At 44.7% G+C, this 15,143-nt stretch overlaps 3 protein-coding genes across 5 annotated transcripts; 2 read left to right on the top strand and 1 right to left on the bottom strand.

The window, feature by feature from the left end:
- Positions 1-264: 264 nt before the first annotated feature.
- On the bottom strand, positions 265-2,560 carry LOC143004390 (PI-PLC X domain-containing protein 1). Of its 2 annotated transcripts, none has more exons than XM_076155228.1 (7): positions 2,274-2,560; positions 1,800-1,936; positions 1,572-1,697; positions 1,279-1,434; positions 1,037-1,149; positions 871-941; positions 265-789 (listed from the first exon to the last, which is right to left on the bottom strand). In XM_076155228.1, the coding sequence occupies exons 1-7, from the start codon at positions 2,359-2,361 to the stop codon at positions 539-541; spliced, it is 942 nt and encodes a 313-aa protein (XP_076011343.1). In that variant the 5' UTR covers positions 2,362-2,560; the 3' UTR covers positions 265-538. The 2 variants fall into 2 exon arrangements, with proteins under 2 accessions (XP_076011343.1, XP_076011344.1); XM_076155229.1 differs by having other exon boundaries at positions 1,572-1,694.
- Positions 2,561-6,066: 3,506 nt separating this feature from the next.
- On the top strand, positions 6,067-7,934 carry LOC143004384 (four and a half LIM domains protein 2-like). Its single transcript, XM_076155213.1, has 5 exons — positions 6,067-6,222; positions 6,354-6,528; positions 6,659-6,828; positions 7,244-7,430; positions 7,753-7,934. Exons 1-5 carry the CDS (start codon positions 6,067-6,069, stop codon positions 7,932-7,934), a joined length of 870 nt encoding a protein of 289 aa, XP_076011328.1.
- A 1,026-nt stretch (positions 7,935-8,960) lies between these two features.
- On the top strand, positions 8,961-14,579 carry cunh7orf57 (chromosome unknown C7orf57 homolog). 2 transcript variants are annotated; one of them, XM_076155235.1, is made up of 8 exons: positions 8,961-9,042; positions 9,982-10,048; positions 10,306-10,479; positions 10,608-10,695; positions 10,959-11,085; positions 12,061-12,125; positions 12,210-12,310; positions 12,553-14,579. In XM_076155235.1, exons 2-8 carry the CDS (start codon positions 10,006-10,008, stop codon positions 12,609-12,611), a joined length of 657 nt encoding a protein of 218 aa, XP_076011350.1. In that variant the 5' UTR covers positions 8,961-9,042; positions 9,982-10,005; the 3' UTR covers positions 12,612-14,579. The 2 variants fall into 2 exon arrangements, with proteins under 2 accessions (XP_076011350.1, XP_076011351.1); XM_076155236.1 differs by having other exon boundaries at positions 8,985-9,049.
- The last annotated feature ends 564 nt before the right edge of the window (positions 14,580-15,143 follow it).

Below are 15,143 nucleotides of genomic sequence, written 5' to 3'. Positions count from 1 at the left end.
TTGTATTAACTCTTACAGATGATAATCTGTTTTCATCCTTATTGGGACAACAGTCTGAAATGTTGCATCTTACTGAATAAACCTGTGTGGAAAACTTAAGCTCCTGGTGAGCAGTTTTTATTGATCGAGTCCAGGTTGCCCTCCATTTAAAACTAGCACCGCAGGGCCCTTGTGCAAGGCAGGATTTAGAGTCTTCTGGCTCACAACACCACAGCCTAACTATGTGTAACTATATACTGTATAGAAAAGATCTGATACATTGAAAAAAGTATAGTTTTTATTAATAAATTCATCCATGAGTAAACCCGTCAGTAGAAAAGTATAAATTGGCGTAAAGTAAAGAAAGACGACTAGATAAGAATACAAAAATAAACAATATACATCATATATATGCATCTTATTTACAGGAAGTCTTTCTCTGAACTGAAGGTCAATCTAGCTCCATCCCTTACAGACCAGTTGCTATGGTAACAGCCAACAGCATACGAGAGAGACAGATGCCACAGGTAGCAGAAAGGACGCCGGGCCAACCAAAGCTCTACTGCGCCCTGCCTGCCAACAGGAGTTTATAGTTTAGGCCAATCACAAGTGAGCAGAACTGACTGGCGGCCACAAAGTCACAGCAGATGATGTTGACCCCGCCCACCTCCGGACCCGGCTGCTGCTCGCTCGCCCAGCCCAGCAGCAATGACAGAGCCGCCGTTGTCATCTTCCTCATGTTCTGGAAGGGATGGTGGAGGACGTAGCGGACGTCTTCCGTCAGATTCAGACCGCTGACGAAAAATCCAGCTGGGGGAGAGAGAAATGCGGTATAAAAGCATGACAGGGACAAGATGACCAGCTGGAGAAGAGTGATGGAAGTCAACCAACCTGGCCTCCCTCCGCTCTTCTGTTCCTCCAGGTAAGAGATCACCTTCCTGGGGTCTGTGCTGTCGGCGTACCTGGAGACAGAGAAACACCAACTGTGACATCAGCCAAACATCTGCTAACATGAATTATTCTGGTCTGAAGGAAAGTGTGTGTGATGTGTGTTTACCAGTAGGGTATGCCTGACCAGAGCTGTGGGTGCTGCGACACCACCTGATCCTTATCATAGGACGCAATGACCTGCTGACCTTTGGACCAACAGGAACGAAGGGTGGGAGAGTCCTGCACACACATGCAAACACATTTCATTCAAGAAAGAAGACCCCCCCCGCCCCCTCTCTCTCTCTCTCTCTCTCTCTCTCGCTTTCTCTCTCTCTCTCTCTCTCACACACACACACTCCATCTGTTTACCTGTGGAGAGCAGAGTTTCTTTCCAAACAGGGTGATGATGTAATCCACAAGCTCACTGTGATCTCTGTCTGTCAGCGAGTCGAAATGTGAGCAGGAAACGATTACCACCTCTTTAGGATGATCCTCCAACCATACAGCCAGTTGAATCAGAGCTTCCTGCCCACACACACACACACAGTTATGTCTATTATTTTTCTTAATTAAATGTTATCCAGGCCTGCAATTGGCTGTACTGAGTTCCCATGACAACAGTATTTCTGGATTTCCGGATGGGAGTATTTTCATGGCGATACCTTGACGGTCATTAGAGTGTAGATGCCGTGAGCAAAGAAGAGTCTGCGGTCTACGCCTGGCTTCAGGGCAATCCTCAGGTCCAAGTAACGAACACCGAGATTGCACTGATCACTGAGGACACACTGCTACACACACACACACACACACACACACACACACACACACACATGTTCAGTCCACGAAAGGACACATCTCCTGAGTGTGTGTGTGTGTGTGTGTGTCTTTACCTGTGTGGTGGCCCAGCGGTACACGCAGGGCCGTGTGCAGCAGGGAAACAGCCTGTCCAACACTTTGATGAAGGTGGGCTCCGAATGCAGCACAGGAGAGGATTCGTCCAGGCAGAAAGACATGCTGTCATGACTTCCTGCAGCAGGGTGAGGGACAGACACATGGACGTCACTAAATGAGCTCAGTCAGCTGATTCATCATGTTTTTAGTCAAACATTAATATTGGACCAGGACTTGCTAATACATATATACAGTATAAATATTAAACACATGTATTATACAGTCGTTATGTACGCGAAATTAGAAGATTAGCATGATTTTGAAAATAACAATGGTCGTTGAAACCGAAACAAAGTTGCAGTAATTCTTATTGAAAAACAGTAAAACACATTGAACGATGAACGTAAACAACTGAGTAATTGTGTAAATGATTCGGTTCCGACACGGTGAAACCATTTTAAATCAAGTTTTACCAGGAATGGCTAAGTTCCACAGCGGAACATCCAGCAGCTTCTCCGGCAGATGAGACATCCAGTCCGGGTTCCCTCCGTTCTCCTCCATGTCTTTCAGTTTAGTTTTCCTTCGTGCTTCCGATTTTGTTCATGTTTTTATATTGTTGTTATATAATTCTTATTTGAGAATAATAACATGTCCACTTCCTTGTTGAAACGCAAACCCATTGTTAACTATTTTTTCCGGGTACAGACGTCAAATTAATTTTCTTCAAGGTAGACTCGCTGATCTGGAACACTTCTGACTATATCTTTCAAAATAAAACCATGCGCCCGAAATAAGCAATTACATTTCCGGTCACCGTTTGTCAAAATAAATTCCTCACCGTGAAGTCACAAAACTTATTTATTTGGTTGATTTTACGGCTCCTCCAGTTGTTTTACTCATTTCGCGTGGATATGTGAAATATTTTCCCAATTGTTTCATAATTCTATCAAATGACTTCTGCATTCTCCTCGTTGAAATTGTGTTTGCTTGAGAGAAAGTCACTGTAAATCACATCGTCTGGCTCCTCCTGGTCCTGGTAGACTTTGAGGCTACAGGGAGAATCAGGACATACCACAACACCTGCTTTGTTCTGGTTTGGGCCTTCAAGACCCGATTTAGCTGGGGAAACTGGGTTAGGCTGGTTAGGCCTAATCTACAGAGGGTCAACTGTCATTTTACAAACAACGTTCTTTCAGATCTCATACAGCTGCGACAAGAAAAGTGCTGGCATACAACAGAGATACAGCAGCAGTGATGAAAGATTAATTTCTTTATTTAATCCATTTAAAGAGAACAGGCGTCATCAGAGCCGACGTCTGAGCATTTTCACATGATTCATTCATCAATCTAATGTCAATAACTCTCACATGAATTGCAGCCAAGATTTTTTCTGTCAACAGATGATTCTGAATAAGGGGATCAAACATTAACATGTCTTTATCAGCATAATGTAATAATTGAAAACAGGACACATTGATTTTTCCATTATAATTCCTAATGCGATCCCAACTTCCGAAAGCAATACAATCTAGTGAATCTTCCAAACTGCAGCAAATTTAATCATACTGGATGAAATATGAATGAAGACAAGCAAAATCATGGAAAACAAATCAGAAAATCCATTGTGATACCTGGGAAACGTAATGGAATGTGACCTCGGCGTCATACTGAAATTCTTTTCAACGTGTTTTGACATTCCACCATATTAGGGCTTTAGAAAGAGTCCTTGTTGACTGGCCGCAAAATATAATATAATCAAATTTTATAACGAAGCAAATGCAATCTAATCTAATGTGACATCTGATCAGAGGAGCGTGTTCAATAACCCAGATCCTCCTACCACATGATCTCCTCCTCCTGCCTATGAGCGTTCCAGGAAGGCAGACGAAAACTCTACTACGAAAACTCAGTCACTCTAATACCAGTGACTGAGAACGTTTTGTACTAACTGCCAATTAAATGTCTGTACTAATGAATACTATTAAGGAGCTGTGCTAGTTCCATAAAAGTCAAGAAGTAAACACATTTAACTGCGATTCCAGACCTAAAAGTGAAAGTACACAGTGTAGCTATTGCAGGGATCGAGCCCAGATGTGGTGAATCTTTTTGAAATGTCCCTATGAGAACACTTCAAATTCATATTGGATTTATGGAGTGTATCCCGACATAAGAGCTTTTTATCTTAATTAACAAATCCTTGGCCGGTTCTTTCAGGAGTCTGTGGTTGTTGACTGTAAGCACAGCGCTCACTGACTTGATTAAGCCAGCGGAGGACATTTCCTCCCGTCTGGTTTAATCAAATTGGTCGACCAAATAGGCTGAGGGAGTTTACAGACTTCTCCACACGACACATTAAGTGTTTGATTTGTGTTAAGATCTGTAGAAATACTGTGTGTTACATTAAGAATTGAAAGGAGAGTGGTGGAGTTTTGTGTGCGTCAGTGGTTTCTCAATCTGTCAGATTTCTGCCAAGTCACACTGTTCAAAGCTTACACCATTAGCCCGGATAAATGGTGGCAATGGTGGGAACAGCACATGTGTGACTTTAGGCCCACACGTCAGGTCGATTCACAGTGGAGAGGACTGACATGTGGCTGAGACGTTCATGGACACAGAAAGAAAACCACATTGATTATGCATTATGCAGATGTTATGCAAATCTCTGCTGTGATGTGATTGTCGATCAGCTGCATAAACAGATGACCAAAGTGGCTTTGTTATCGTTATTGTTTATGCATCACAAGGGAACCTACAATTCAATTATGTCATTTAGGAGCTTTCATATGGGGTAAATAAACAGACTGGAGCCTTGTTTGTCATATTCGGGCCCTCGGCTTGAATTCCTGCCTTATTATTGTAAATTTTTTTATCGTTGTCACAATGGTTCTATAATTCAAAGCCATAAACAGAAGCAAAAGCACATCAATTCACTGAGAAAATTAGATAATTTGATCCGCTGTGGGCAACTATGAAGAATAAACAAATATTTCATTCAACCATTTTATCCATATTCAGCACTCTGACGTCCCACTGTCACACAAGATTAATTATGATGTAATGTTATTGTGTACTGTTAGTCACCATAGATTTGTTTAACATATTCATGTTTGACGCCACGTGCCAAGAAGAATGTTTACATATTTAATAACAAACCAGTGGCTATCAGGTTCTGTCTGAAGCTTTATTCCACTCATTCAATTTTAATCTCTGTGGTTATATCTCCAGCTGATTGAACCTTCCTGTTCTCTGTTTACCAGCTATAAGAAATCCCCCTCCCCGGGCTGCCAGAACCAGATTAAGAAGTGTGTAAGATCCACGTGTTTGTCACACAATATAAACACCAAATTCATGGAAAAGTATTTATCTTCAATTATTCAGTTTTCATCCTTTTCAAATCTGTCACAAACCCTCTGTATGACATCATATGATTCTGTGTGACATCTAAAAGCCGTCTGAATATAACCGACCGGCCCACTTCTGTCACACCACTGTCCTGCCCCTTCGCTGGTCACATTCTGCTCCAACTTAATCAGGCGTTGCATATATATACTGTCTAAAGCGCCGGACGGACACCACTGATTTCAATCTGCGAGGAGGCGACTGAACCTGCAACCTCAGCCTGCAACCTGCACAGGTAGATCTGTTTCATTTGGGCGTTCCTCTTTGAATTTCTGCTGTTATCTCTATTTTAATTCTGCTGTGTTCTCAGGGGAGAATCTGGGGTGTTTAAGTAAAATCATGTATTTTGTTTTAGAATAGGATTGATTGTCATATAAGAGAGATGACATGGGTGTAATGGACAGAAGGTTTATTGGTGCTCTAACAGGCCGATGTTTGTCTTTTCTTCCTTCATTTCTACTGTCTTCTGTCTCCATCTTCTTCTTGTTCTTCTTCTTTCACTTTATTCTGGCCAATCCAGCAGGATGCTCATTTTCTTTATTCACGTTGAATCCTTTCTAAGTGGATGAACTGTTTAGAAAGGTCACACCATGCTGAATAACAAAGTCAAAGGAATTTACTCTAAAATTCCTTCCCTTAATTTGTTGGATGTGGCTCTCAGTTAAGTTCCTAGAAAAAGAGGCAGGATTCAGTTGTAAAACCCTGATGTAACTGATTTAAAACATGTGATTCCAAGTATCATCAGGTGATGTAGTGCAAGACTCCCAAACACCGCAATCCTAGCATGGTGTCTCCGCTCTCACACACACCAATATCTAGAATGAATCTGTTCATATCCTCCCATATACAGGGAAGCTTTGAGCAACCATGGGAGAAAAATACGACTGCATGCAGTGTAAGGAGTCGCTGTTTGGGCAGAAGTTCATCCTGCGGGAAGAGAACCCACACTGCATTAAGTGCTACGAGGAGCTCTTCTCCCACACCTGTGAGGTTTGCCAGAAGTCCATCAGCTGCACCAGCAAGGTAAGGAAATGTGTTGGTCCAGGGAAAATGTCACTGCTGATGTCATATCTCAACCTATTTTTGGTAACAACCTTTTAGACTGATTTCATTTGAACTCGCTGGGCACCATTCTCCTCTTTGCTTCTCCTCAGGATCTGTCTTACAAGGAGCGCCACTGGCACAGCGACTGCTTCCTCTGCACCAAATGCAGCAAATCTCTGGTGGACTGGCCCTTCACCGCCAAGGATGACGTCCTGATGTGCACCGAGTGCTACTGCGACGAGTACTCCTCCAAGTGCCACGCCTGCACCAAGCCCATCATGCCAGGTAGGGAGTGAAAGACAAGCCGGGTGATGTCGGCAGCTTTCAGAATAATGACAAATGACTGTTGTCTGTCTCTCCCTCTCCTCCCTCTCTCTCTCTCTCTCTCTCTCTCTCTCCTCCACCCGCCGCAAAGGCTCCAAAAAGATGGAGCACAAGGGCAACAGTTGGCACGAGAACTGCTTCACCTGCAACAGTTGCCAGCAGCCCATTGGCACCAGGAACTTCGTGCAGAAAGATGCCAAAAACTACTGCATGTCGTGCTACGAGAATCTCTTTGCTCTGCAGTGTGTCCAGTGCAACAAGGTGAACAACCGCAGCAGCAGCAACACAGAGCAACATTTACATTCACCCTGGGCCATGTAAAGATGTAAAGAGGCTCTGATGGATGATTTCATTTCAGAGTCAATCGTAAATCTTTGCCTGAATTGCTTTTGCTTATCTTTATGTGCTTCTTCCACCACCTCGGGTCAAATTGGAGACAAGATGATGTACTGAAATACTTCTCTGTATGAGAGAGAGAGCAAGTTCTGTACATTAGAAACATCAGGATCTCTAACCTAATAAAGTGGGTCATGTGGTTGATGAGGACAGTCTAGTAAATTGAATTCCAAGTCAAATAACCAAACATGCAGCTTAAGATGGAGATATTGGACTATATAGTCACGTCGTCCAAATGTAGAGTTGCATCGGTGTATGTGTTTTGCCTCATATCTCTCAGCCAATCACCACCAGAGGAGTGAACTACCATGACCAGCCCTGGCACAAGGACTGCTTCGTTTGCACCGGGTGCAAGCAGCAGCTGGCCGGCCAGCGGTTCACCTCCAGGGATGACTTTGCCTACTGCCTTGCCTGCTTCTGCAACCTGTTTGCCAAGAAGTGTTCCTACTGCACCTCTCCGATCAGCGGTAAAGTTCTAACCCTCTAACTGCTTTTGCAAATGATAGTCTTTAAACTTATATAGGGGGAGGGTCCTCACAGAATCACACTACCTGCTTCAGAGACAGTAAAGTGATTTGGGAGGAGCCGACAGGAGTAAAAAAAAGACTTTAAATGACAGCTTAAACACAAGCATGGCCTGATCATATGCTTCAACATGAATCCTGTGTATCCAATTACATGGGTTACAGGATAATTACATTTCAGACATCAGGAGACCGTTAAGATGCCGCCTGCTTTGTTCCCCTTGTATATTTCCTCATTGGCTCTTCTGTGGGGCCTTTGTCTCAGGTCTTGGAGGCAGCAAGTACATTGCGTTCAAGCAGCGCCAGTGGCACAACAACTGCTTCAACTGCAAAAAGTGCACCGTGTCTCTGGTGGGCCGCGGCTTCCTGACATGCAGAGATGACATCATCTGTCCTGACTGCAGCAAGGACCCCCATCACCCAGCAGCAGAAGAAGAGCTCATCTAAAATCATCACAGAGCCCATTTGATGTCCATCATGTATGTGCTCCTTTCAAATAAGCCACTTTAGGACGTATCTGCATGCACTGATTAGGCTGCTGTTCTTATGTACAAGCTGCAGCCTTCATTCCAAAAATGCATCAAATGAACCAGTTCTGAGAGCTATTTTAGAGCTTCAAAGATACCAATCAATATATTCTCGCTAATATAACTAATTAATATAACCAACTCTCTTCTCTCATTCTCTCCATTAAATACATTCTAAATCTGTTAACCTAATAAAGATGTTTGTTCTGATGAACACTGTTTAACTGATTTTTCCTTTAGTTTATAGTAGCTCACCCCATCAGCTCTAGTCTAGAACAGACCTGTTCGTGAATGATGAAAGACTTTATAAAGGGCTTGGATTTATATTTTAGACTCAATGACCACCTTACAGATCAAATTGTCAATGTAAGGCCTAATTATTAAACCACTAAAGCGAAAAAGTCTTACATTTTTTTTGTTATTCAGAATAGATCAGACATTAATGTATTGCTAGATTGAGAATAAAAGTTTCTGCCCCAGGATCAGGATCATGTCATTATTCACTTGCTATCCATCTATCTATCTATCTATCTATCTATCTATCTATCTATCTATCTATCTATCTATCTATCTATCTATCTATCTATCTATCTATCTATCTATCTATCTATCTATCTATCTATCTATCTATCTATCTATCTATCTATCCTGTATCTGGAACCTTCATGCAAAGAAGAATGGTATTTGATTGAGGTCAAGATGTTATTACGCACTTTTAAAATAGGTATTAAAATGTATTCTTAATAAATTTGTATTATTCAGTAAATTTCACAAACAACCACATGTATCCCAATATTCCCTGTCTTTATTGGTAATTTAGCATTACATTTGAAAATGAAATTGACTGTTTATAACGTAAACGGTTTGACGTAAAATTCCTTTCTAAAGCTGATTGTGATGTTTCTCATGGTTGAATCTTGGGTGACTCCTCTTGACCATACACGATCTTTGGCTCGCACACCGGAAATTAGCAGGAGCGCTACGGGAAGTTCTTGCACCCATCCCAGCAGAATAAGAAGAGGCTAGCAGTAAGCGGTGCGTCTTAACTTTTTATTCCAGCACAACAAATCAAACAAATCCTGAAAGGAATATGGCTATCATGTGCATGTAACACGTTTATTAATTGAAAAGTCGCGTCGTCGCTGCGTGAAGAAGGTTAGCGGCGGAGAACTGATGGGGCAGGTTAGCTAGGCGGCTAACAAAATGACCAAGGCTTTGTTAGCTAACGGCACCGCGGCTAATTAAGAAGACGCATGTTAAAGATGGAAAAGCGCTTCTATCTTCTTCCATATTTGATGATTCGCTTGAGCACAGACGCCGACAAGACGAGGCGATTAAAGTCCACTTGCAGTTTGACGCCTCGCATCCTATCAGCGGGCTACTTTGATTTTTTAATGTTCGAAACGTTTGTTAGCTTAAAATAGCATTTTTTTTGGGTCCGCGCGTGCACCTAGAAGGCACGCGCTGATTAATGGGTAATTAAGTGTCATTATCTACACATTTCCTGAAGGCGGAAGTGTTTGTAGATTAAAAATGCGAGTCATGGAACACTGAGTCCATATGGAGAAATCATCCTCCAACCTGGCAACCCAATGCGCCGCTGTCGACTCGCTGCTTTAAGCTCAATCGATCACATCTCTAATTAATATTGATAATAGAGGAGAAGTTGCAACTGCTCAAGAAATGGTTTCACAATTCAGCTCTAAATACTTTGTCTCTTCACACATTTATGCCCATCCTTGCGTTTCCTGGTGCAATATGGGCTCGGAACCTTGGCAACAACTCAAAGACTTGTACACACACACACACACACACAGCAGATTGCAGAGATCAGGCTTCGGCACAAAAACAGACTTCAGTCCTTTTCTGATTTCTTTATGCTGATGGGAAACTTCTCTTCTGTAAAGTCATCATGTGTTGGCGCCCTCAGATCGCTCTGTAATCTTCTTCTCTATGTCGCTTGATAGATTGAAACCAGTCTGAAAGCTGAAATGAGTGCTGTTGTTCCCAACCATCGAAGGACCAAGCCCGGCGGTAAGTCTGTCTGTCTGAAATATGAGACTAACGCCATCTTATGACATCCACATGCAGATATCAGTGCTTGAGAGAGAGACTGGAACACTTCAGCCCTTCATAACGCTCTGCTGCTGCTGCTGTTGCCTGAATGGGATTTTTATAGCATCTCGTGGAAAGGGCTTAGTCAGGCTCTGTGCTGAGGCATTCCATGTTGGGAAGAAGAAGAAGAAGAGCTCCTTTGCTTGCTGATGGTGACTGTGTGTTTGTCGTGGCAGGCATAAAGACCGGCGCAGCGCCCACTGGTGTGACCGGGCCGACCTCTCAGATCCCCGGTCTGTCCCAGAGCGTGGACGAAAGCGCTCCGGTGGAGAGGATCAGCGGACGCAGAGTCGGGATCTTTGCCACGGACTCGGACTACGTCAAACTCGCCAAACAGGGCGGACATAAAGGTTCAAGCTTAATTTGACTGCAGATTTCCTCCTGATTTAAGTAAATGAGTTTGATTTGATGCTTTTCTCTCCCCTCTTTATGAGTAGATGTGTGTGTGTTTTATTTTAAACGTTCTCTCCCCATGCAGGGCTGTTGAGCCATGATGTGGATGCTGAAGATAAACCTAAGCCATCCTACAGCCCCTCCAGCTTCTTTGGAGAAGACGGATCCAAGAGGTAACAACCCAGTTCTGATCTGCATAATGAGGCATTTAAGCATGTTGAGGTGATGTCAGGGTGGAAACACAATAACAGAACACAGAGACGCCCGAGTCATCCTGTAGCTAACATGGACCGTTAACAGAGCCGTCTTCTTCTGACATCATCAGTGTTTTACATTGAGACTGACCTGACCTGCAGCCAGACGTTTCCGGCGTGTGTGAGGCGGGCCGGTGGTTACTTGTGGTGGTGTGTGTCACAGTGGTTTTGTGCTTTCACAGCAGCAGCAATGCGTCCTCTCCCGACGGCCAGACGATGGCCAGGCAGCCTCTGGCCGCACCGTTTGGCACTGATAACGGTTCGTCCTGGGAAAGAGAGACTGATAGAGTTTCCCATGGTAAAGAGAAGGTGAATAGATTAAATTTGGATACAGCAAACACGGCACCACGTCTGTGTCTTCCATCCAAACATTTTTTTATTTAATCATCACCTTTAATTTCACCTGAGTTTGATCCATCGTCACATGTAGGGGCTGTGTAGACGTCATGTGTTTTCAGTTTGTGTCTGTGCTTTGGCTCTGTTCTCGTGCTGTGGTAACGGTGGTTGAACGCGGCAGGTAAGTGCTGGGCCACGCTTTGAAACCACTCACAAAAAAAAAAAGCAATGTTGGAGCCCGCCCTGGAATTTTGGATCCAAGCCCGACTCGGTGGTTTAAGAACCCGAGCCGAGCCGAGCCGAGCCTGAGAAGTGAGTGTTGGTGCCGGGCCGACACAGAGCAGAGAGCTGAGAGTCCTTTCACACAGACTTCATTCTTTATCTTATCGTCAACATCCAGTTTTATTTCTGCTAATAACTGGAGCTGCTTCCTCTCACTGAGCCTAGACTGAAGCTTCTGTGATGAGCTCATCCGTCTAACTTCTCACCTCAAGGATGAAAACGGCATCGCTGCTCATTTTCCAACAGCTACAGCCAACAGTACATACGCGTCAAAACACACACACACACTCCCGCCCAATGACTAACCGGCGAATAGAAAGGAAACTGCTCGACACACCGACGGGGCCCGCTGAGTTTAGTTGGAGGGGAAATTTGAAACGCGGTGTGAATCTGAGACCCGGTCCGGTGTGAGCGGTGTCGGCTCTGTTGCTGTGCCGCTTGTTTGTCCATTTCCAGTTTCTTCAACCCTTTTGCATTGCATGACTAACCTTCATCTTCATCCTGCTTCTTTTGTTTCATTTGTAGCTTTAATCTCAGTTCATCATCCCGTGTTTTCACTCGCTCATAGCTGCAGCTCAGCAGTCACATGACTCTGTTGGTTGTTATTAAACCCGTTGTTTTTCTGAGGACCCAAACCTGAATCTGTGTATCTTTGGTGACCCACAGTTGTCCCCTGATGGCCCTGCCAACGAACTGGAGAACCTGTCCCTAGGCGGCAAATACAAGAGAATGTGAGTAAACCTGAGCTTAACGCAGTCGCTCCGTCTCTGACCTTTGGTGTGTTTGACGTCTAACTTCCTCTCCGTCCACCGCAGGTCTTACGATAAGACGGCTCCACAGGCGAGCATGTCCAAGCTGCTGAGCTACGGTTACCTGGACAAAGACAAGAAGAAGGTCAATGACGACGACTCTTCAAGTAAGACTCAGGGCGCAGGAATGATTTAGAGAAATGATTCCAACGCTTTAGGAATCTGTATTTTTCCAGACTGTACTCTTTGTCCCCAGCACATCGTTGTCATTTAAATGTCAGTAACATTAAATGAAACTCCCGTCCACATTAAGGCCGTCATCCCTTTACGGAGCGTCTTCAGAGTAACCACTGTGTGCTTTTAACCCTCGACTCTCCAGATTGTGACCTTTTGTGTCGTTTGATTGCAGGCGTGACCTCGGAACAGACCAGCACGGTCGCAACGGAGGACGTGGACGACCTGGAGTAGGCGCGCAGGGCCGAGGGGGGGGAGGGGCTTCACGCGGCTTCCTCTGGGATTCACTGGTGTTAATTGTACATCCACTGACTGTTAGGTTTTGTACTCATGTTTATGCAGCGGTACTGTCATTTTTTTTATTTATTTGCATTAACTCCACATGGATGGCGTTGAGTAGATGTGTTGGTGCTTTTGCTGTATTTTCCTTTTTTTTTGGGGGGGTTTTGTTTTCTGTGTCGTTCTCGATTTGAAAGACGAATTAGAAGTAGGGCGGGAAACTAACCTTTAGGGACCAGACGCCACCGAGGCCGATGGCAAAAACCCAGAGAGAACAAAAGAGCGATTTCACCAACTGGTACGATTTTTTGTAGAAACCCCCCCCCCCAAATATCGCCTGGTAACCCTAGAAACACACCAAACAGCCACAAGCTACAACCCCTCTAGACTGGGCTGCTGTTAGTTTCCCACTCTGGTTGTATGAAAATCGAGTTTGTTACGTTTACAAGTGTTAGTAGTTAATGAATCGTGGTTACGGTGACGTATTAATTGTGTAAATCGGAGGCTTCTGCTCTCTGAGGGGAAGTTAGAGATGTGTGTGTGCGCTTCAGCTGCAGGGCCAAACGTCCAGACGTATTTACCCCCAAAGTATTTCTTATTTGTTTTGCATTCCAAGTTGTCGAAGCTGCAGTCCAAGCGATGGCCACAGACGCTGGTCTCCTTTAAACACGTCCTGACTAAAGTCCAAACCATCCGCTCATCGTCCAGAGCCAGAGTTCATCTTTTCACTACGTCAGAGGAAAAATGCGTGAAGTCAAATAAAGTCGACGCCCAGTGAAGTAATGCTACTCCTTTTATAGTATTAGGCTTTATCTTTGAAGTATTAACACCCTTAAACACTAACGCTACACTGTAAACGTGCCAACCGAGCGGTTTGTCTTTGCACAGGATGACGTCACTGCCACAGTCCGCGCTCACCTCAGGCCCGCTCAGAGTCTGTTACCGTGGCGACGCTTATTGCCGCACGTCATCATGCAACTCCGCGCCCTGTTTTGAGGTTAAACACAGTGAAGAGGAGTCGATTGCCTTTCTCCTTCTGGATCGTAATAATAGCTCAGATCCCGGCTCTCGCCTCCTCACAGACGCTAAACCTGCTGTGTTCGCTGCCTCACTGTGTTTTTATCTCCACACCTCTCAAGGTCGCACGCTTGTCCGGGCCAACCCGTGTCCTCCTCCTCCGCCGCCTGACAGGTGTGTTTTGACAACACGTGATTGAATGTCCGTCAGCGCGCCTCTCAAACGTAATGGATCTCTCCCCCCCCCACCTGACATCCGGCCTGAAGGCTCGGCCCTGAAAGCCGCGAGAGTCGCTTACTGCGTCCCGCTAAAACCCGAGCGATGATTTATTGTGTCAAGGAGTCAATTTGGCTTAAAGACCGAAGCGACGGCAACGATCCACTGAGGTGCAATGAAACCAGACCCAGCAGGAGGAGAGTTAACTTGGCGATAACTGTCAGCGACGAGTTTTGATTTGTTTGTTCCAGATTGGGAGAGAATGAAGCAACCTCTCTGCCCACGCTACCTGATCTGAAGCGACTCATGTCCCAGACTTAGACACTCATCTGTTTACTATAGTTTGTTTGGAATCATCTGATCTTGTTTGCTCACCGCAGTGTTCCAGCCTGCACACGGCTGTAGTGTGAGTGGGCTCGCTGTTAGTCTCCCTCCCTGACGCCTCGTTACTCTCGCCGCCATTCACGCTTCTCCGTCGGCCAGGGGCGCATTTGCGTTTACGAGCTCGGCTCCTGCTCGTTTGTCGTAGATGCAAATGTGCAACAGGAGATGGAAGGAGGCAGCGTTCAAACCGACGACCCCTCAAGTGTTTAACGTGAGGAGAGATCCACCTGACATCGCTCCATGTAAGGCTCCGATGGCTGCACACAGACTTGAATTATCACTGAAATAAATGGGCATGTGCATGTACACTCTGTGTGTGTGTGTGTCTGTGTGTGCTTGGTTTCTCAACTTATTTGGTGCAGGGGGAATTCAAGTTAATGTCATTTTTAAATTCAAAGTTATATGGGTATAAGCAACACTGAGCGCCTTCACGAGCCAACATCAGGCCAGGTAGATAGTTTTTCCAGCACCTGAATGCACCATTCTGTTGCAGGTTCCAGTCATTCTGGACTTACAGGGTTTTAGGTGGAGGCACACGGTGAACACGTGGAGGCTCAGGCTGGTGCCGGTGCTCTGATCAATCTAGAGAAAAGGACTTTATTAGGATTAGCATGTTTTACCTGATAAGCATAAAATGATAAGCAAGTTCAGCTTTGTGCCTCAACGTCATCAATCCCACCCTCTGGTTTGTTTGGCAGGTCGGAGCTTTTCTGTCCGCACACTCAGATCCATTTCCTTTGCTACAGCGGCTCAGAAACACGACACCTGCTTGATGGCTCATAATGTCCCAATATTGTCTCTCACAGACAAACACAACGATAACAAAGTAGTTGTACTTAGTACAACTGACGTCCACTCTGATCAAATCCC

The sequence above is a fragment of the Genypterus blacodes genome, unplaced genomic scaffold (genome assembly GCF_046128005.1).
Source record: "Genypterus blacodes isolate CSIRO-AG114 ecotype Tasmania unplaced genomic scaffold, CSIRO-AGI_Gbla_v1 ptg000066l_1, whole genome shotgun sequence".
NCBI lineage: Eukaryota > Metazoa > Chordata > Actinopteri > Ophidiiformes > Ophidiidae > Genypterus > Genypterus blacodes.
Note: the sequence above shows the minus strand (reverse complement) of the source record. Positions and strands in the feature narration are given on the sequence as shown.

Coding starts and splice junctions, on each gene's coding strand:
- LOC143004384 (XM_076155213.1), top strand. CDS start 6,067: ATGGGAGAAAAATACGACTGCATGCAGTGTAAGGAGTCGCTGTTTGGG. Junction 6,829..7,243: donor AGTGTGTCCAGTGCAACAAG/GTGAACAACCGC, acceptor CATATCTCTCAG/CCAATCACCACCAGAGGAGT. Junction 7,431..7,752: donor CTGCACCTCTCCGATCAGCG/GTAAAGTTCTAA, acceptor CCTTTGTCTCAG/GTCTTGGAGGCAGCAAGTAC.
- LOC143004390 (XM_076155228.1), bottom strand. CDS start 2,361: ATGGAGGAGAACGGAGGGAACCCGGACTGGATGTCTCATCTGCCGGAG. Junction 1,698..1,799: donor ACCGCTGGGCCACCACACAG/GTAAAGACACAC, acceptor GTGTGTGTGTAG/CAGTGTGTCCTCAGTGATCA. Junction 1,435..1,571: donor ACACTCTAATGACCGTCAAG/GTATCGCCATGA, acceptor GTGTGTGGGCAG/GAAGCTCTGATTCAACTGGC.
- cunh7orf57 (XM_076155235.1), top strand. CDS start 10,006: ATGAGTGCTGTTGTTCCCAACCATCGAAGGACCAAGCCCGGCG. Junction 10,049..10,305: donor TCGAAGGACCAAGCCCGGCG/GTAAGTCTGTCT, acceptor TTGTCGTGGCAG/GCATAAAGACCGGCGCAGCG. Junction 10,480..10,607: donor CAAACAGGGCGGACATAAAG/GTTCAAGCTTAA, acceptor CTCCCCATGCAG/GGCTGTTGAGCCATGATGTG.